This window comes from Oryctolagus cuniculus, chromosome X, assembly GCF_964237555.1.
Source record: "Oryctolagus cuniculus chromosome X, mOryCun1.1, whole genome shotgun sequence".
In the NCBI taxonomy this organism is placed as follows: domain Eukaryota; kingdom Metazoa; phylum Chordata; class Mammalia; order Lagomorpha; family Leporidae; genus Oryctolagus; species Oryctolagus cuniculus.
The window spans coordinates 5,554,300-5,574,702 of record NC_091453.1 but is presented as its reverse complement, the minus strand read 5'-3'; the positions used below and the strand labels follow the sequence as shown (position 1 = coordinate 5,574,702).

General features: G+C 45.0%; 1 protein-coding gene across 14 annotated transcripts in view; it reads left to right on the top strand.

The window, feature by feature from the left end:
• The window catches only part of SH3KBP1 (SH3 domain containing kinase binding protein 1), a 382,152-nt gene that overhangs the window by 334,205 nt on the left and 27,544 nt on the right, over positions 1-20,403 (top strand). For all 14 annotated transcript variants that reach the window (XM_070067164.1, XM_070067168.1, XM_070067166.1 and 11 more), the window contains one exon: positions 5,723-5,808. In XM_070067164.1, the coding sequence (XP_069923265.1) occupies positions 5,723-5,808 (86 nt within the window). The remainder of the gene's footprint in view (positions 1-5,722; positions 5,809-20,403) is intronic.

Genomic DNA, 20,403 nt, shown 5'->3' with positions numbered 1-20,403 from the left:
AACTACACCTACCTTGTTTTCAAAATAGACTGGCTTCTGGCCTTGGATAGATCATTTCAGCTGAAGCCTATATCTGGCTCTTGGCCTGAGGGATCAGGGCTCCTTCCCGCCAAAATGTGGCCGGTGCTTTAGAATCTGGAGAGGAGGTACATGGCGATTGCCCGGCCCCTGGCCCACACACTCTCCCTCACACGCTCTTCCCTCTGTGTGTTCACATCCCTGGTGTTTCTGACTATCCAAATTTCTTCTTAGAAGGATACCAGATTGGATTACGGTCCACCCAATGGCCTCATCAAGTATAGTCGCATTCTAGAGTACTGGGGGCACTAGGGTTTCAACGTAAAAATTCTGGGCGAGATGACCCAATTCAGTCCATAACAGACATATGTGTACTTGAGGATCGGTAAGAATTCGGTTTTCATTTCAAAATTGTTGACCCATTACTGAAGTGTAAGAAGTGCTTTAAGAATGAAGATGCCGTGAGAATGAATGTTTAGGTCACGCCCACATTCAGATGAGAGACTTACAAATTCATGGAAAATGAACATTTTGAAATCCCTGCATAGTGTTTTTTTTTTGTAGCACACATTTTCCACGAATGTTTTAAAGACCCCTCATGTTGTAGTCCTCACTCCCAAGGTGATGGATTAAGAGGCAGGGCCTTTGGGAGGTGAGTGGTGCCCTTTCATAATGATGAGTGCCCTTATAAAAGAGACCAGCCCTTCCATCATGGGGAAAGGCAATGAGAAGGTTCATCTGTGGACCACAAAACAGACCTTCACCCCACACTGACCCTGCCAGTGCCTTGAGCTTGCACTTCCGGCCTCCAAGACTCTTGTTTATGAACCACTCGGTTTGTGGGATTTTGTTAAGGCAGCCCAGATGGACTAAAACAAGAGCTTAGACATGGGATTGAGAACAGACTGTACCAAGTGGCTGTTTCCTAAGGTGTGTAAGACCCAGAAAAGTCTCAGTGTTTGCTGACCCACTGAGTTGAAGGAAAACTTTTTCTTTGGTAATTCTACATGTGTCAGGCATTGCACTGGAAGGGAAAACATGACAAAGCTCCCCTGAAGAGAGAGTGGAGAAGATCACTAGGTCCATGTGAGTGTGAAATGCTGTGATGAGCATTGGCCACAGGCACCGAGAAGACAGGTGGCTCTCTGAGTGCTCAAGGGGGAGCCACATTGGCTGAATTAGAGTGGGAAGGAATGGCATTTCAGATTTTACCAGTCAGGAAAATTGGGAAGCAAAGGAACATCCTAGAATTTGCCCACATCTCACTGGGCCCGCTGTACCCCAATGCCATCCTGGGCTCCACCATTTGTCAGCTGTTGAAGTCACAGAATGAAAGCTGTGCAAGGCCCCCTAAGAGGTGCTCCTAGTCAAGCTAGCCTACCCAGCATCTTGTTGATGAAGCACTCCAGTTCCACAGAGGTGAAGTGACTTGGCCAAGGTCACACAGGTGGGGAGCAGCCGGCTTAGATAGAGTACACCTCACTGGGACGTCAAAGTCTAGGATGCCTGACTCCCCCACCCAAGCGGACTTCCAAGTGAAATGATTGCACGAGATACCCGTGGTCAGGGTGATTCTCGGGGGAGAGTTTGTGGGACAGGGGCTGGGCAATCGCCATGTACCTCCATGACAGACCATGATACTCCTGGAGAGAAAGTGTGAGCGTGAGCTGCCTGAATTGTGTCTCTAATCATTTTTTTAATTTTTAAAATTTAGTTATATAAAGGAAACAGTTTATGTATTTCCTATATGCAGTTTTTAAAAGATCTATTGTTTATCTGAAAGTCAGAGTTATAGAACGGAAGAGATAGAAAGAGAGAGAGATCTGCCATCTGCTGGTTCACTCCCTAGATGGCCACAACAGCAGGGTCTGAGCCAGGAGCCAGGAGCTTCATCTGGCTCTCCCACATGGGTACGGGGCCCAAGTACTTGGCCATCTTCCGCTGCTTTCCCAGGCCATCAGCAGGGAGCTGAATTGGAAGGGGAGCAGCCAGGACACAAACTGGCACCCACTGTGGGATACCGGCCTTGTAGGCAGCAGCTTTAGCTGCTACCCCACAACACCAGCCCCTCATATTTATAGTCATAAGAACATAATGATACTTCCCTCCCTCCCTCCCTCCCTTTCTCGCTCCCACCCTCCCTTCTCCTTCCTTTCTTATTTTTCTTTTTAGTTTTTCTGATGACATATTTTGAATTTGTTTTATGATCACAGGCTTAATCCTCCACTAAATAAAGAATTCAACCAGTAGTTAGTAGAATGACCACTGTTCCTCCGGAGTATAGACAAGGGCTGCAAACAACAATCATATTTCAGGTGTCAATTTCACGCAGATATGTTACTTTTTTTTTTTTAAGTACTCTATATTAGTTACCACCAAGCAGAGAAAACATATTTGTCATTTTGAGACTGGCTTAAAAGTCAACTTTAAAAGGCAGGAAAACTGCATCTGTAGTCTGTCGTGTTGTCCCGGAGACAACCACTATTAGCATTTTGGGCCTGTTCCTTCTTCTCTTTTTTCCTGTGTACACTATGGTTCGGTTTATGTCAGTTTTACAAGGTGTGAACGTACTGAAGCTCGCATAGCTCTATGCAGAGAATGTGGCAAATGTTCATGAATTCCACAGGTGTGTTTTGAAGCCCTGCCGTATACTGTGTGCTGAGCTGAGTGGTCGGAGTCACGTGTCAGACCACCCGGGAATTACCACTGGAAATACAAATCCTTCCAGTCTTTAAAAAAAAAAAAAAAACTGTGCCTGTTACATCAGGAGGTCACATGGATCTATGGCATTGCTGCAGGTGTTGTTTTAACCTGCCTTTTTCGCTTAACTGTGTAACACAAGCACTCATTCTTGTTAGAACAGACCATTTATCAACAACATTTTCATGGTGATATAAAAGTCCATCAGATAGTCGTCATTTTATCCCATGTTCACAAGAGATTGCAGTTGTTTTTAGCTTCTCTTCATTACTAATACTACAAATAGCACTGATAAGGGCATCAGGGCACACAACCCTGATGGGCATTGCAGCCTGTTTCTAACACAGACTCCTAGGACTGGTCACAGCAGACGAACAGTGTAAATGCAGTTGACATGCTTGTATACCCTGTTCTTTGACAGTTCTTCATTTGACCAGCGCGTCCCACAAAGCAGTTGTTGTAACTTTCAAAAATCCGCATCATGCTAAGTGAAATAAAGCCGTCAGGAGGGCAAGTGCTGCACGGTGTCACGTGTGCAGTTGGAATGACTCAAGTCCTAGAAGTAGAGAGAAGACTGGTGCTTCCCAGAGGCTGGGATCTGGGATGGGGCTGCATGGGCAAAGGGCCCGAAGTGTCAGGTGCACAGAATGGGTTCTGGTCCTGTGTTGCACGGCAGGTGGCTACAGTTAATAGCAGCATGCCTTTTAAAAAAGCAGAGAAGATCTCAGAAGTATTCTTACCACAAAGAAGTGAAAAATCATTTGAGCTGACAGGCCAATGAGCCTGGTTTAGTTATTTCCCGATGTGTACATGTCTCAAAACACCACATAGTAACCCACAGATCTATGCAATTATTTGTCAATTAGAAATCAAATAACTTTAAAAATTGAAAAAAGAAAATAAAGTATATATAAAAGAATATAAAGTAGTTGAGTGTGACAAAATGGAAAATAAGGGTAGAAAAGTAGTAGAAGCCAAGGGTAGATGATCACAGTAACACACGACAGAGTCCTCTGTAGGGCCCCCATGCAGGCTCGTGTTTGACTGGAAGCTTCCAGCTGTCAAATCAAAGAGGGAAACAAGAACCATGAGGTTGGCAGTTAGTGAAATGCACAGCTAAACCACGTGTTCAGCCAGCTGGTTCTGACTTATGCACGATTAGCTCGTGAGCAAAACCCCTCCCCCACCAACAGCCCTTCGGATTGACTCCCCAGCTGCATACCGGGGTGTTGGCTCAAACCATCTTACCCCGACCAAAAATGAAAAAACCAAAGGCTCACAGAGTGTAGCTCACTGCTTCCGTGGCCTCCCTCCCAGGAGAGGACACATGTTCTTGTAACTTCTGGTCTTTGGTGTGTCCCCAAAACGACAGGACTGTCTGGTGGTGAGGCTGACTTGAGTCCAGTCTATTAGTCTGGAGAATGACAGCACCAAAACTTTCAGGCTCTGAGGCTACCAAATGGCAATCCACAAAGGTCTTCAAGAATCGACTCCTTTACCTCTGAGGAAAGGAAGACTTTTATTAAAAATGAAAATGCTTTCCTACTAATTCAGAATTTCTAGAATATTCCATTCAAGAGATTACACTTGCCAAAATCCAAACATGCTGGACAGAGTCCCTTATATTAAATGGTGCAGTATTTGCATATAACCCATACACTTCTCATTCATTGTCACTCACACCCCATCCTGACCTCTAGGTTTGTTGGTCTCCTGCTGTAACTTCCCTACACCATCACCGCCACCCTCATTGCATCCAGGACAAACTGAGCCCTGAGCCTGGCCCAGCATGGTCTAACCCACATCAACCTTGCCAGCCTTTCTCCTCCTGTCTCTCAGTGGGGTCGTTAGACCCTTTGCCACACAGGCACCCTCATCTACACTTGAGTCCTTGTTCTGTCATGCCCTTACAGATGTGTCCTCTCTCCCTTTTCCTCCAAGACCTGCCTCTATGGTCACCTCCTCTGTGTGTCCCCTCCCTCCATCATGCAGATCGCCTGCACTGACCCTGTCTTTCTTCCCACAGGCCTCTGATACAGTATGTCTTACATAGCCTGTGCCATGTGGACTTGTGGTTGTCTGTCTGTCTTGTTTAGCCCAGAGTCGCTGCCCCCTCGCTTGGCCCTCTCAGTACCCCCAGCACAGTGCTTATTTGACAAGTGCTTGTTGAGTGAATCTGTCACTCATGTAGATCAGCTTGAAGCCACGGTGACCTTCAGGAGCTGGGAGATGGACTATTTCTGTTGCTTTGCTGGGAACAACTGCTCAGCTTCTCCCTCCCATTTTATGGGCAAGGATCCTTTCCCATTTGCTGCCATCGCAGCCTTTGGAGTAGTTGGGAGGAAACAGTTGTTCGTGCACAGGAGGCACGAGCCCTGTTCCCATCTCAGAGGGCTGCTCCTAGCCCGGATTCTGAGGGAAGTCACTCGTGTCCTGATGGGCACGGGGGCACCCACCCAGGAGCTGTCTAATTTTACAGGTCTGTGCCCCCGTGCCAGCTTTCAGGCTGCCAGATCTCAACTTGACACCTTGTGCCTGTCAACAGCCTGGCTGATGCCCCAGCTCCAGGCCAGAAAACCTTTTTCTCAAGGTTAAAAGTAGCTGACCTTTGACAGGCAGCATTGGCTAAATTCCTTGTGCCTTAAAAGGGAAGCTCCCAGTCTGCCAGTGCTTATTTGGCCATGGGGCGGGAGCAAGCCCTACGTCGCACCCTGTGTACCCAGCGAGAGGCTTTGTGGCTAGAGGTGCATTGGTGAACAGTTGTTATTAAAATAGCCATCTTTGAAAATGTGTCTGGGAGAAAGGGCCCCTCCGGTCTCCTGGCCAGTTTATACCACGGCCTGTGTGGCTGGACAGTTCCTGATTCCCTCTGGCTCCTACACAGGCGACAGTGCCACCCCCACCACTTCCAGCACGCTCCTTAACGTGTGTGCAGCCAGAAGGCTGACAGGATGACAAGGACACACACCGATTCTTAAATGTTTGGATTTGTGTTTTCATGTAGGGGTGACGGTGCAAAGATTGATCTGGTGGGCAGTGCGCTCTCCGGCATCCTGGACAAGGAGCTCTCAGACCGCAGCAATGATATTGGTGAGTAAGGGTGGCGTTTGGGCTTCTCTTGGCAGGGCTAGAGGAGGACTGCAGAGCCCTGCTTCGCCCCTTCAGGGAGCACGGCGAGAGCTCGTGCAAGCCGTACAGTGCAGGCTGTTGGCCCCTGCTCTGCTGCAGGTGTTGCGCTTTTGTAAAGAGGGGAGGTGATGGTGGCGCCCACGTTGCAACAGGATGTTGGGGATTTTCTCCCTTCCCTGATCTCAGAAGAAATTCCTTGCACGGTGTAGTGAAAAGAAATGATGAGTACATAAGCCTTTTGTGAAAGGAGGGCCTTCGCACTTAGGTTCTTTCTTTTTCCTCCGGTGATTTAATGTAGTTAGTGTAAAAAGGTGAATGGGTACAAATGTGGAATGGCAGGGTTCATTGGAGATGCAGCACTGACTGTTTTGACTTGGAGGTTTTTGTTTTTTTTTTTTTTTAAGATTTATTTATTTATTTATTTGAAAGATTTACTGAGTGAGAGAGGCAGACAGACAGACTTGGTATGGTAGGTGTTCACAACATAAGTGAGATTTTCCAAGGTCAAGATACCACCATGTGTTAACTGGGAGAGGGGCTAAAATCTCCCTGGGTAAGTAGAAGTCAGAGGTCCTTTTGAGGGTGTGCGTGGGTGAGGGTGAGGCCATGGCAGTCAGACCTGGGTGATGGCCCCTCTTGGAAGTTCACGTTCAGGGACTAAATCTTCTTGTTGAAGGTTTATGTCTTTCCTTTGTACCTATTGGGGTTATAAGCTAGTGTTCTCTCATATTCTGTATATTGTAGAAGGCTCCATTTGCACTGGCCTGGTTGTAATTAAGCGTGTTATTTTGAGGTCTTTGTAGATTCACGTAAGTTGTAAGAAATAATGCAGAGTGGTCTGTGTACCCTTTCCCCCTTCCCCCTCAGTGGTAACATCACACAGGACTCTGGTATAGTGTCACAGCCAGGATACTGACATTGAGATTCACCAGTCTTACTCAGATTTCTCCAGTTTTGTTCATACTTGTGCACATGTCTGTTTAATTCTGAAATTGTATCTCACGTTTAGATTTGTGTCTCTACCACTACAGTCCGGATGCAGAACACTGCCTTCACCAACAGGATCCCTTGTGTTGCTCTTTTATAACCATATCCACCTCCCTCCTGCTCACCCCTTTCCCTAACCTCTGGCAACTGCTACCAGGGATTGATTTGACATGGCAGATAGATTTCCAGCATCATCTGTGTTGGCCACTCAATTTAGAAGCAGATGTCTGACAGTTGGCAAGCCTTATAAGAGCACTAGAGCACCTGACATGAGCATTTTCCCCTCCTGGCATTATTTGGCCGTTTGGGTGCTATTTTTTTTCCCAAACCCACTAATAGATTCGCATGTCTGCAACTGCTGAGCTGCAGTATCTGGTCTCATCTCAATGAGGCTAGGGGATAGGATGTGCCATTGAGGCTATAAATGCCAAAAGGACTTGCGCTGTTTCCAGGAAGCTGGTTCACATCCTCATCCAGCCTTTGAGCAGCCCAGTCAGGAAGCACAGCCTGATGGCTTGGGCTGATGCGATGCTAACAGAAACTCTAGCCTGCTGTAGCTTTTGATCTGGTTCAAGGGCAGGGAAGAGCAGAGCAGTGATCAGCTGCGAATGAAAAGGGATCATGAGAATGAGCCTGATGAAGTTGTCGTTCTGCAGCCCTGGCTTAGAAGTTGAGCGCGCTCGCTCGCTCTCTCTTTTTTTCAAGCCAAGGTAATTGGATGACACAATATTAGTGAAGGCCATGGTGGGAGGACTGACACAAGAAGGGAAGTGTTCTCCCACCTCCAGAACGTATGTGAGCACTGGCCTTTGACCTTGCTCTCTTTGAGTTTAAAGATGTGCAAATTGGCTATCACCAAAATATATGGTTCACACCCTGACAAGCTAATTTGGAAATGTTGGGTTGTTTGTGGGTGAGGAGGGGTTAGTGTATAGAAGCTTTTCATAGTGTGGAAACGCAACACCAGTTTGTTTGTATTTGAAGGCCTAGAAAGATGATGCTGAGGCTTGGTGCACTCTCATTTTGCTAAGAAGACATTCTTCCCAGGAGGCTGTAACTCCTCCAGTTAATATTTTAATGTATATATCATTTGCATTGCAAGAAATAGTGATTGGTGGTCATATACTCAACTTAGTAGGCACTTGAAGAGCTACTACTCAAGTGCCAGGCTGCATGGATACCTAAGCTCTCGCACACAGGCCCTGCCTTGCAGAGGCTTTGGATCTGCTTGGGGCCCTGAGCCAGCACATGGAAAGTGAGATATCGCTGAAGGTCTGGATCAGTGGCAGCTGAGTGGCAGAAAGTGCTGTCACGCGGATCAGAGGTGAGGGTGTTCCCTGGGGCCCAGGGTGTTGGGACAGGCTCCATGAAGAGGGACAGACTCACAGGGGTACTTCCGAAAGTTCAAGAAAAAGTAGAATTAACAGATAAGTCTGAGTCCAAAACTTTTGTACATCCATGCAGTTTTTTTCATAATCCATGTTTTTCCGTGGACTTTTTGAAGCCCTCTCACATGTGTCGCTGGAAGTTGGCTGAGGTGGGGGGTGGCAGTGGGCAGGGAGATCTCCTGGGGAGTGTTGGGAACTGTGTGAGGAGCATCCTGGCTGCAGTAAAGGGTGTGCTGGAAAGGGTGAGGGCAACCTGGAAAGCGACCCAGAGAGCAGATTGCTTGAGAGGGATGGATTTGTAAACTGAATTCTGTAAGCCGTGGGAGCCATTGGTGGGGGACACTGAAGTCACGTGATCGTGTCTCAGAATGCGGATAACTGGTGACATTCTATGGGAGCGATCAGGTGAAGGAAAGCTGAGTGTCCAGGAGTATTTGAGCTGCTCACCAAAGGAGTGGGTAGGAGGGGCTGGCTGCGGCGGCAGCCCTGCAGGAGACTGTTCGCTGGGCCTTAGGGACAGATTGGATTTGGGAGCAGCGAGGAGGAGAACGGTCCGTTAGTCCTGAGGTTTTAGGCTCAGGTGACTTGGTGGGGGGAATGACGTGGGTAGAAATGAACACGTCAGAAGCAAGAGCTGGTTTGGGGGAAAAGGTGTCAAATTTAGCTGAGCATGTTGACTTTGAGGCTTGGCCGGACGTCGCCGAGTGAGTCGTGGGTGGAGGCTGAGGAGAGAGACAGCAGGGGTTGGCGGCAGAGACGAGGAGCTTCCCGGCCACGGGAGAGAGAAGGCAGGCCTGGCGTCTGCAGCCCTGGGTTTGGGTGCTAACTGTGCTGCTTCCTGGCTGGGTGGCCTTCCGAATTTGACACGGACACTCTGAGCTGCAGCTTCCTTATCTGTCAAGAGTGCTACCATCTCTGTCAACATTCTCCCTTTGTCTTCCAGAAGTATGTCAAAGTATTTAGTGGGATGCCAAAAATACATACATACATACATACATACATACGTACGTATATACATACATACATATGAGTAATGCTGCTTGGTTAGATGCGGTGGTTGGGCCCAGAAGATCAAGTCCTTCCATGAGGAAAGGGAAAGAGCCCAGGGCTGAAGACCAAACCGCCACCAAGTCCACATTTAAGGGCCAAGCAGCAGGATCTTGTCGCATCCCAGGAGCCAAGAGAGAAGGGATTTGAAGTGGAACGTCTTTAGTTTCAAAGGCAGGCAGGAATGCCCTTTGGAGGTGGATTGGACAAGAAGAAAAGGACACTGCATAGGGGGTTGTCTCTTGAGGGCTGCTTCTGTACCATTTCTTCATGGCTCTGAATGAAGGAGGAGGACTTTTTTTTGTACCAGAACGTTTTGTTAGTGAGTCAAACAATTGAAGCTATCCGAACGTGGGCTGCAGTGGGAAGCGGAACGCAGCCCTGCAAGCCATTAGAAGCCATCCGTGTCCGCTATAAATAAATCTGTGTTTCCTCTTAATAAAGCTATAATTTAAAATTATTATAATATTAAATTAGAGAACATGGCTTTTTCAGATCTCGTGTGGGCAGCTACCAGCATCTGTCAGCCAGAGATAATTTAGAATAAAATCAATTGGTCCAAACCCAAATTGTTGATGTCAGTTTGAGATATTGTTTGTATCAAACTATGCGACCATATTTCAAGTAACATAATAGAAAATATGGAAGAGCTCCAACACAGGCCTGTGCATGAATAGAAATGAAAATTAAATCGTCCAGTTTGCTCTTGGTGACGGAAGAATCTCTGTTCCGATTGAATGGGAGATTATAGGCCGCAAAGTCAAGTGCTATAACATTTACTTTTATGATGCCATATATTGTAGTTCCCATCGTGTGGCAGGATTTATTGTTCCACTTCATACTGCCGAGAGATTGTCAATGCCTTTCTCACTGAGCAACCAGCCCCTAGCTAGGAAGACACCTGTGAACCAAGCACCTGGCTTCACCTAAGTGATTCAGAGAGAGCCCATGTCATTCCTCCTCAGTTGCTTGGCATCTGTGTTTGAGCTGATGTTTATTCCGTTCTCACCAGATCTCCTTGGACTTCCTGTCTGTGTATCTGTATGCAGACACGGCCCCTCTCCTCACTTGGCAGAGTGTCCTTTGAACTTGACCCACACAAGCTCAAAACTTGACAAAGCACACCTTCCACTGGAGTCAATTTGAGGGCCAGGTCATCAGGCTTGGGACCCAGGAGGGTTTGGAAGACTGACTTCTACCCATCCTCAATGTCTTATGGGTACTCGGGGCCTGTGGCTCCTTTGGACCGGGAGATGCCTATGGCCTCAGAATGCTGTCAATGGCCAGTCCATTAGGAGTTCTGCAGAAGTTCTGAGACTAGACTGTGGTGATGGTTGCACAACTCTGCGTGTTTATCAAAATGGCCAAGTTGTGCACTGAAACATCAGTGAAGTTTCTGATGTAGAATTTACACATCAGTGTTGCTGTTAAAAATGAGGAAATGTGCTAATTGAAATTTTCCTAACGTTCACTCTGAGTGCCAGTGTTAAAAACGATAAGCATGCACTATCCTCTGTGTGTCAGGTGAGAAGTGCCCCTTGGCCCCACTTTGTAAAACAGTTGCTTGGGTTTAGAATAATAACCACTGTATTAGTGATCTTCAGTTGTGTGTAAACCAGTTCCTTACAAATAGAATCACGTTTTCAATGTGTTCAAGCTCTCTGAAAGGGGAATCATTTTATAATGCAAATAAGTAACCCTTAGCGTTTGAAATATGTGGACTGTTTGATGCTGTTTTCTTAAATGGAGGCCTGCTTGGACATTGATGCTTAGCTGGTTACAGCAGTGGTAATAGAATAATCCCAAAGTATTTGAAAGGCTTGAAGGTCTTCTAAGCGTATTTGGGTTTGAAACATGCCTTTATAATTTTGATTCCTCCTTAAGGTACAATTTGCAGGTAGTTACTTCGGAGGAATGTAACTGCCTGTGTAATATCCTAGTATTTGAGTCGTTCCTCTAATACAGTGGAGAACTCTTAATCTCCCTTCTCCCAGCTTCCGAGGCTCTAGTGTCAAAATAATAGCTATAGGAACAAGAAGAAGGAAAGAAGGAACTAATGTTCACTGGGTGCCTACTCATCAACAGCCCTGTGAGGAAGGTGGAATGGCTCATGTTTGTAACAGAGGAACAGGGAATAAAGCAAGCTGGGTAACTCGGGCGAGGTCAACTGGCTGGTAAGAACCTCAGGTGGCATTGCCTCCAGGTCTCTCCGACCCTGGAGCCCAGACTTGTCAGTGCATGAGGTTGCTCTACATCATTGGCACTCAGCCGCTCTCCCTAGTGACGTTTGGTGCTGTCTCGAGGTATTTTTGGCTGTTACATTGTGGGTGTGGGGGTGGAGGCCAGCGATACCACTAACCACCCTGCAAGGCCAAGCACAGCCCTCACAGACAACAGAGTGACTCAGCCCCAAATGTCAGCAGCACTGAGGGTCCAGAAAGCTGGTGTGTGTCGAGATGCCAGTGGGAAGTCAATTGGGAGCAGCTGGGCTGAGGATGGGCATCCCCTCCAAGCACAGCCTTGTGTCCCTGCAGCGGCCTAACTTCCCGCGAATCTGCAAAGCTGAACTGGAGAATCATTTCAGAGCTTTGGGAAACCAGTAGCTTCGTACGTATAGCAAATAAATTCAAAGCAATTAATTTGAAACATCAACCAAGAACACGGCCATGACCTTTGAGAATAGAGATTGTCCTCAGGCTTCATAGTAAGTTACTTGCCCTAGAGAAAAAACAATACAATCTGTCTGATTTTTCACAAAAGAAAAGTGTTGTACTGGGGATTAGAGAATTAAAACCTGGTGTTTAATTGAGTTAAATAAAAAGACAGCAAACACAAAATTTGATCAATGCCGAATCTGTGTTCTCTCTACAGGACACGTATGAAGCAATACTGCCATTGACACAAAATTTTTGTTACTATGACATCAAATCTCTATAGATAAGTGACTAAATTCTTGTTTTGTAACTTTTATCTTGAACTATCAGAAATCATTTCTAGGGGTTTCTTGGACAGATTTTGGAGGAAGACTTCAGTCCTTGGGCTCTTGCTTTTTCTGCCCTCTATGTATAATCATGGTCAACAATATATATAATTTTTGTAAACATCCTCTTTTGGCGTGAGAAAGTCAGTTATTGGTGTTTGCAACTTTCAGGTCGTTAAGCAATTTCTCAGGTTTAATATGACAACAGATAGTGTGTCCGCCTGCTGTAAGGAACTGCCTGAGTGACATTTGGAGTGTTCCAGATAGGCCGCTGGCTGAACACCTCCCAGCCCCCTCGGGGTTAGTTGCTCGGACTTGACAACCTTCATCCGAGAGCCACTGCTCGCTCTCACAGACACACTCTCCTTACCCATGACCTTCAGACAGGGCCTTTGGGATCAGGAACGTGGCTGCCATTGCCGAGGTGTCAGTGTCAGTCCGTGTATGACAGCGTGGGGTGCGCGTGTCGGGGTGGCTGTGGCTCTGGCCCCTATTCAGGGACTCTGCTCGTGGTCGGACTTCAGTTTCTCTCTGGAGTATTTTCCCGCGTGAAGCCGGAAGGGAAGAGGGTCCAACGCTTTATACAAGGGGACAGAAGCGAGTGGCACTTCTGGTTGATTCGTTGTGAACTTGGGGGCAGTTTCGGTTTCCTCCTCACAGTTTTGGAGACTGTTAACACAGAAGAGCTGCTCTGCCTGGCCCTCTCCCTGCAGCACCTTAGACCTCACCTGGTTCCCGGTCTCTCAGGGCTCACGGGATAGGTGCGCTGCCGAGACAGCCAGGTCAGGCTGGCTGCCTGCGCTCAATTCCACAGGCACCTCCCAGCCCCACAGGGGACGTCTCATCCTGAATGTAGACCAAGCCTCTCCACTTGCACACCTCACCTGAGAGACAGTGCTCCTCCCGGGACCCTCTGTCTGTGCGCCCTCTGCAGGGCAATCCTGACCTGGGCGGCCCAGTGCGGTGGCTGAGTTTCTGCTTAGTGCTGAGGGATTCCGTGATGGCCTTACTCCATCCTGTCCACGATAAACGGGGAAAGGCTGGTTTGAAGAGCCTCATGAAGATTATAGAGACATGGGGGGAGGTAGTGACAGATGTTGCGTCACTTCACTGCAGTGATGTAGTTGGTGGTATGTGCTATTCCAAAAGAGAGAGCAAATAGTGCTGGGTGGATCGGTGTCATCCTACCCAAGCCACCTATGCTCATTAGCCTGTAACAAGGAAAATGACTGGGGAGGGCTGCCTGGACACTTGGAGTGTGGAGAGCATTGGTTCGGGTGGCTCTTGGCCTGGAGAAGGTCACAGTGCTGGCAGCCATGGGGACCTGCAGTCAGCCGCAAATACTCGCCTGTGTGCCGAGCTGCAGTATCCTCCCTTGGTGTTTTAGTCACCTGCCTCTCTATGGACAGTACCCGTTCTTCATTCAGCCCAGTGGCTTCAGTGCCTCTAGTTTTACTACCGGCCAAGCATATTTTCAGCCTTGAGAATACGAATCTGGAGGTGTACCCACTGGATTCAAAGTAGTCTGTGTTCAGCAGAGACCTGTTTGGTACTGGGTTGGACACGTGGCCTGGTGGTTAAGACTCTGATTAAGGTGTCTGCATCCCACATTAGCATACTTGGGTTTGAGTCCTGGCTCTGCTCCCAATTCCTGCTTCCTCCTAACGTGTATCCTGGGAAGCAACAGGTGATGACTCAAGTCGTTGGGTCCCTGCCACCCATGAGAAGACCTGGAACGAATTCCTGGCTCCCAGCTTCAGCCTGGTTCAGCCTTGGCTGTTACAGGGATTTGGGGAGTGAAGCAGCAGATGGGAGCTCTGTGTGTCTCCTGCTTGTTCTCTCCATCTCTCAAATAAAAAGAATTTTGAAAAAGGGAGACCGATATAGTTACCTTTGCTGCATGCAGTGTACTCAACAGCTGCAAGTGAATGTAGGGGCAAGAAGGAAGCAGGAGACCTTCAACTCTGAGAATGCACGTGGTGTTTAATTGGCTTGGGATGTCCTGCTCCCTCTGCCCGCTGGCTGTGGCCTCACAGACTGGCAGAGCCTAATACTAACTTCTGTTTTACTTGGGAATATCCAGAGGGATATGCCTACCATCTGCCGGAGAATCATGCTCACACAACCCCTTGTCTTGTTGAAAGCCTGATGCACAAATGGTGCTTTCTTATATTGTGCACTGTTTTATTTTTATCACTTTATTAAGTGGATTATCAAAATCCCTCTCCAGCCATGGACTCTTGTGGAGGCATGGCCTGGAAACCTTGGCCAAGGTTAGCAGCCTGCTAACTTTGGTTCATGAAATGAGAAAAGTACTTAGCAGTTGGGGAGTGAGGGTAGTGGACCCCATTAAAGGTAACTGGATCTGGTGGTGACAAGCTAAGGATAAGGCAGTGGAGGTTAACAGCATGTCCTGATTTAGAGCCACAAGAAGCCTCTTTACTGATCTTGGCAGTAACCTATAGTGACATTCCCTGCACCTCTCCAGGTCTGTATCATCTCTCCCTCAAGTTCATATGAGTACTCCTGGGAACGGCAGACTAATTTTTTAAAAAATTTTATTTATTTGAAAGGCAGAGTTACAGAGAGAGGACAAACAGGCATACACACACACACACACACACACACAGAGGTAGAGACAGAGAGATCTTCCATCTGCTGGTTCACTCACCAAATGGCTGCAATGTCTGGGGTTGGGCCAGACTGGAGCCAGGAGCCAGGAGCCAGGAGCATCTTCCAGGTCTCCCACATGGTTGCAGGAACCTAAGGACTTGGGTCATCTCTGCTGCTTTCCCAGGTGCATTAGCAGAGAGTTGGATCAGAAGTAGAGCAGCCAGGTGTCAAACGGGCACCCATATAGGATACAGACATCGTAGGCAGCAGCTATGCCACAGCGCCGGCTCTGCTTCTAATTCTTTTAAAAAGAAGTTGGGGTAGGCATTTGGCATAATGGTTAAGACACCAGCTAGAACATCCATATCTCTTATTGGCATGACTGAGATACTATCTTGATTCTATTTCCAATTCCAGCTTCCTGCTAATGGATACCCTGAGAAGCAGCCGTGATGGCTCAAGTATCTGGGTCACTGCCAACTATGTGGGAGTCCCAGACTGAGCTCTGGGCTCCTGGCTCTGGCCTGGCCCTGCTCCAGCTGTTGTGGGCATTTGGGGAGTGAACCAAAGGATGGAAGATCTCTCTCTCTCTTTCTCTTTCTCTCTCTCTGCCTCTCAAATAAATAAAAATAAAAGAATTTTTAATAAAACAGGTGCAGGTGTTGGGCACAGTGGTTAAGACCCTGCTTGGGATGCTCCCATCTCATATCAGAGTTCAAGTCCCAGCTGTGTTCAAGTCCCAGCTCCACTTTCCAGTTCCAGCTTCCTGCTAACGTTCACTTTGGTAGATGGGAGCCTGCCAGCACCTTCTAGCATTTTGGGGCCCTCCTGTTCCTCCTAATCTCTGAATCCTCTTGAAATTAAGTAGCTTATCCTTTTATTTGTCTCTTTACCTCAGTTTTCTTACTTCTGTTCCTTTCACCTGGACTGGAAAATTTGGCTCTTTCTAAGGCATAATCAAGGATTTCTTTGACTTCTCTCCTCCTTACTTTCTGCTTATAAAAGACTTGCTGGCCATATCAAAGTTTTACTTATTGTTAAAGGGTTGTGAACATAATTTTTATACAGTTTTAAAAATTGTTTGTTTACCTTTTCTATTTTTTTTATTCCCAGAAACCATGTCTTTCATAAACACAACTTTAGGAGCATAGTAATTCTTCCCACCCTACCCGTACTAAACATCCTTATTCCTCCTCCCTCTCCTATCTCCATTCCTATTTTTTACTAAGACCTATTTTCAATTAACTTTATACATGTAAGATTAACTCTACACTAAGAGAAGAGTTCAACAAATAGTATGGGGAAAAAGAAAAACCTGTTCCTCAATAGTAGAGACGAGGGCTGTACAAAATCATCGGATCCCAAAGTATCAATTTCACTTCTATAGATTACTGTTTAGGCGCTCTATTAGTTACCACAGATCAGGGAGAACATATGGTATTTGTCCTATTGGGACTGGTTAATTTCACTAAGTATAATGTTTTCCAGTTGCATCCATTTTGTTGAAAATGACAAGAATTCGGATTTTTTTTACTGCTGTGTAGTATTCCACGGTGTACATATCCCATAATTTCTTTATCCAGTCTTCAGTTGATGGACATTTGGGTTGATTCCATATCTTAGCTATTGTGAATTGAGCTTCAATAAATATGGGGGTGCAAATAACTCTTTTATTTGCTGATTTCATTTTCCTTGGGTAAATTCTCAGGAGTGGGATGGCTGGGTCATATGGTAGGTCTTTATTCAGATTTTTGAGGTATCTCCATAGTATCTTCCACAGTGGCTGCACTAGTTTACATTCCCACCAACAGTGGATTGGGGTACCTTTTTCCCTACATCCTGACCAGCATTTGTTGTTTGTTGATTTCTGTATGAAAACTACTATAACTGGAGTGAGCTGAAACCTCATTGTGGTTTTGATTTGCATTTCCCTGATGGCTAGTGATCCTGAGCATTTTTTCATGAGTCTGTTGCCCATTTAGATTTCCTTTTTTGAAAAATGCCCATTGTTTGTTTTTGCTGTTGTTTAGTTTCTTGAGCTCTTTATATATTCTGGATATTAATCCTTTATAAGTTTCATAGTTTGCAAATAATTTCTCCTGTTGTGTCAGTTGCCTCTTCACTTTCCTGAGTGTGTGTGTGTGTTTTTTTTTTTTTTTTTTTTTTTTGCAAAACATAAGCTTATCAATTTGATGGGATCCCATTTGTCAATTTTGGCTTCTTTTAAAAATCATGTTTATATATATATATATATATATATATGATTTATTTATATATTTGAAAGAGTTACAGAGAGAAAGAAAGAGAGAGAGAGAGATCTTCCATCCATTGGTTCACTCCCCAAATGTCTGCAATGGCTGGAACTGGGCCCATAGAAACCAGGAGCCTGGAGCTTCCTCCGGGTCTTCCATGTGGGTGCACGGGCCCAAGGACTTGGGCCATCTTCTGCTACCTTCCCAGGTCATAGCAGAGAGCTGGATTGGAAGTGGAGCAGCCAGGACGCGAACCAGTGCCCACATGGGATGCCAGCACCGCAGGCAGCCCTACCCGCCACGCCATAGCACCAGCTTCTCAATTTTGGCTTTGATTGCCTGTGCCTCTGGGGTTTATTCCAAAAACTCTTTCCTATGCCAATGTAATTGCAGGGTTTCTCTGCAGTGTTTTCTAATAATTTGCTGGTGTCAGGTCATAGATTTAGGTCTTTGATCCATTTTAAGTTGATTTTTGTATAAGGTGTAAGGTAGGGGTAGGGGTCTTGCTTCATACTTCTGCATGTGGAGATCCAGTTGTCCCAGAACCATTTGTTGAAGAGACTGTCCTTGCTCCAGGGATTGATTTTAGCTCCGTTTTCAAAGATAAGTTGGTTGTAGATGCATGGATTGATTTCTGGTGTTTCTATTCTGTTCCATTGGTCTATCCATCTGTTTTTGTACTAGTACCAGGCTTATTTGGTTATAACTGCCCTGTAGTATGTCTTGAAATCTGGATTGTGATGCCTCCAGTTTTGTATTTGTTGTGTAAAATTACTTTAGCCATTCGGGGTCTCCTGTGTTCCATATGAATTTCAGCATTGTTTTTCTATGCCTGAGAAGAAGGTCCTTGGTATTTTAATTGGGATCACGTTTAATATGTAAATTGCTTTTGGTAGTATGGACATGTTGATGATATTGATTCTTCCAATGCATGAACATGGAAGATTTTTCCACTTCTTAAATTTATTTATTTAATGTTTTGTAATTCTCATTGTAGAGATCTTTGATAATATTGGTTAAATCTGTTCCAAAGTATTTGATTTTTTTTGGAGCTATTGTGAATGGGATTGATCTTAGAATTTCTTTCTTAGCCATGGCATTGTCTGTGTACACAAACGTTACTGATTTTTGTGTGTTGATTTTATATCCTGCCATTTTACCAAACTCTTTAATGAGTTCCAGTAGTCTCTTAGAGGAATCTTTTGGATGCCCTATATATAGAATCATGTCATCTGCAAATAGGGATAGTCTGACTTCCTCCTTCCCAGTCTGTATTCCTTTGATTTCTTTTTCTTGCCTAATGGCGCTGGCTAAAATTTTTAGGACTCTATTGAATAGCAATGGTGAAAATGGGCATCTTTGTGTTTCCAGATCTCAGTGGGCATGCTTCCAACTTTTCCTCATTCAATAGGATGCTGGCCATGGGTGTGTCATAAATTGCCTTGATTGTGTTGAGGAATGTTCCTTCTATACCCAGTTTGCTTAACATGTTCATCATGAAAGGATGTTGTACTTTATCAAATGCTTTCTATGCATCTGTTGAGGTAATCATATTTTTTTATCAATTTGTTAATGTGATGTATTACATCGATTGATTTACAAATGTTGAACCATCCCTGCAAACCAGGGATAAATCCCATTTGGTCTGGGTAGATGATCTTTCTAATAGGTTGTTGGATTCGATTGGCTAGTATTGAGAATTTTTGTGTCTATGTTTATCAGGGAAATTGGTCTGTAGTTCCCTTTCTGTGTTGTCTTTTTCAGGTTTAGGGATTAAAGTGATAGAAGGAGTTTGGGAGGATTCCCTCCCTTTCAATTATTTTGAATAGCTTGAAAAGAATTGGAGTTAGTTCTTCTTTAAATGTCTGGTAGGATTCAGCAGTGAAGCTGTCTGGTCCTGGGCTTTTCTTTGTTGGGAAGGCCTTTATTACTGATTCCATTTCTGTCTTGATTATGGGTCTGTTTCGGTTTTCTGTGTCTTCGTGGTTCAATTTAGGTAGGTTGCATGTGTCCAGGAATCTATCCATTTCTGATAGATTTCCCAATTTGTTGGCATACAACTCTTTGTAGTAATTTCTGATGATTCTTTTTATTTCTGTGGTAGCTATTATTATATTTTCTTTTTAATTTTATTGATTGGGGGGTTTTCTCTTGTTTTTTGGTTAGTTGGGCCAATAGTGTGTCAATGTAGCTTATTTTTTTCAGAAAACCAGCTCTTCGTTTTGCTGATCTTTTGTTGTTTTTTGGTTTCAATTTTATTTCTTCTCTAAATTTAATTATTTATTTTCTCCTACTAATTTCGGTTTGGTTTGCTATTGTTTTTCTATGTCCTTGAGATTCATTGATAAATTATTTACTTGGTGCCTTTCCAGTTTCTTGATGTAGGTGCCAATTGCTATAAACTTTCCTCTGAACATTGCTTTTGCTGTATCCTATAAATTTTGATATGTTGTATTGTCATCTTCATTTGTTTCCAAAAATGTTTTGATTTCTCCTGTGAGCCACTGTTCTTTCAGGAGCATGTTGTTCATTCTCCATGGATTTGCATATGTTCTAGAGATTGAGTTGTTGATTTCCAGCTTCATTCCATTGTGGTCAGAAATGATGCATGGTATGATTTCATTTTTTTGAATTTTCTTTGACTTGCATTATGGTCTACCATGTGGCCTATCCTAGAGAAAGTTTCATGTATTGGTGGTAATTTATATTCTGCATCTGTAGGATGAAAAGTTCTGTAGATATCTCTTAAGTCCATTTGGTCTGTACTGTCAGTTAACTCTGTTTCCTTGCTGATTTTCTGTCTGATCTGTCCACTGTTGAAAAGTGGGTTATTGGAGTCCCCCAGTACTATTGTATGGGAGTCTATGACTCCCTTTAGGTCCATTAACATTTCTTTTAAATAGCCAGGTTTTCTGTAATTAGGTGCATATATGATTACTATAGTCACATCTTCCTGTTGAATTGATCCCTTAATCATTACATAGTGCCCTTCTTTGTCTCTTTTAACAGCTTTTGTGTTGAACTCTATTTTGTCTGATATTAGGATGGCTACAGCAGCTCTCTTGGTTTCTGTTAGCATAGAATTTCTTTTCCATCCTTCCACTTTGAATCTGTGTTTATCTTTGTTGGTGAAATATATTTCTTGTAGGCGGCAAATAGATGGGTTTTGCTTTTGAATCCATTCAGCCAATCTGTATCTAACTGGAGAGTTGAGGCCATTTACATTCAAAGTGATTATTGATAAGTAATGACCTGGCCCTGCATTTTTCCATAAATAGTCTTATTGTTT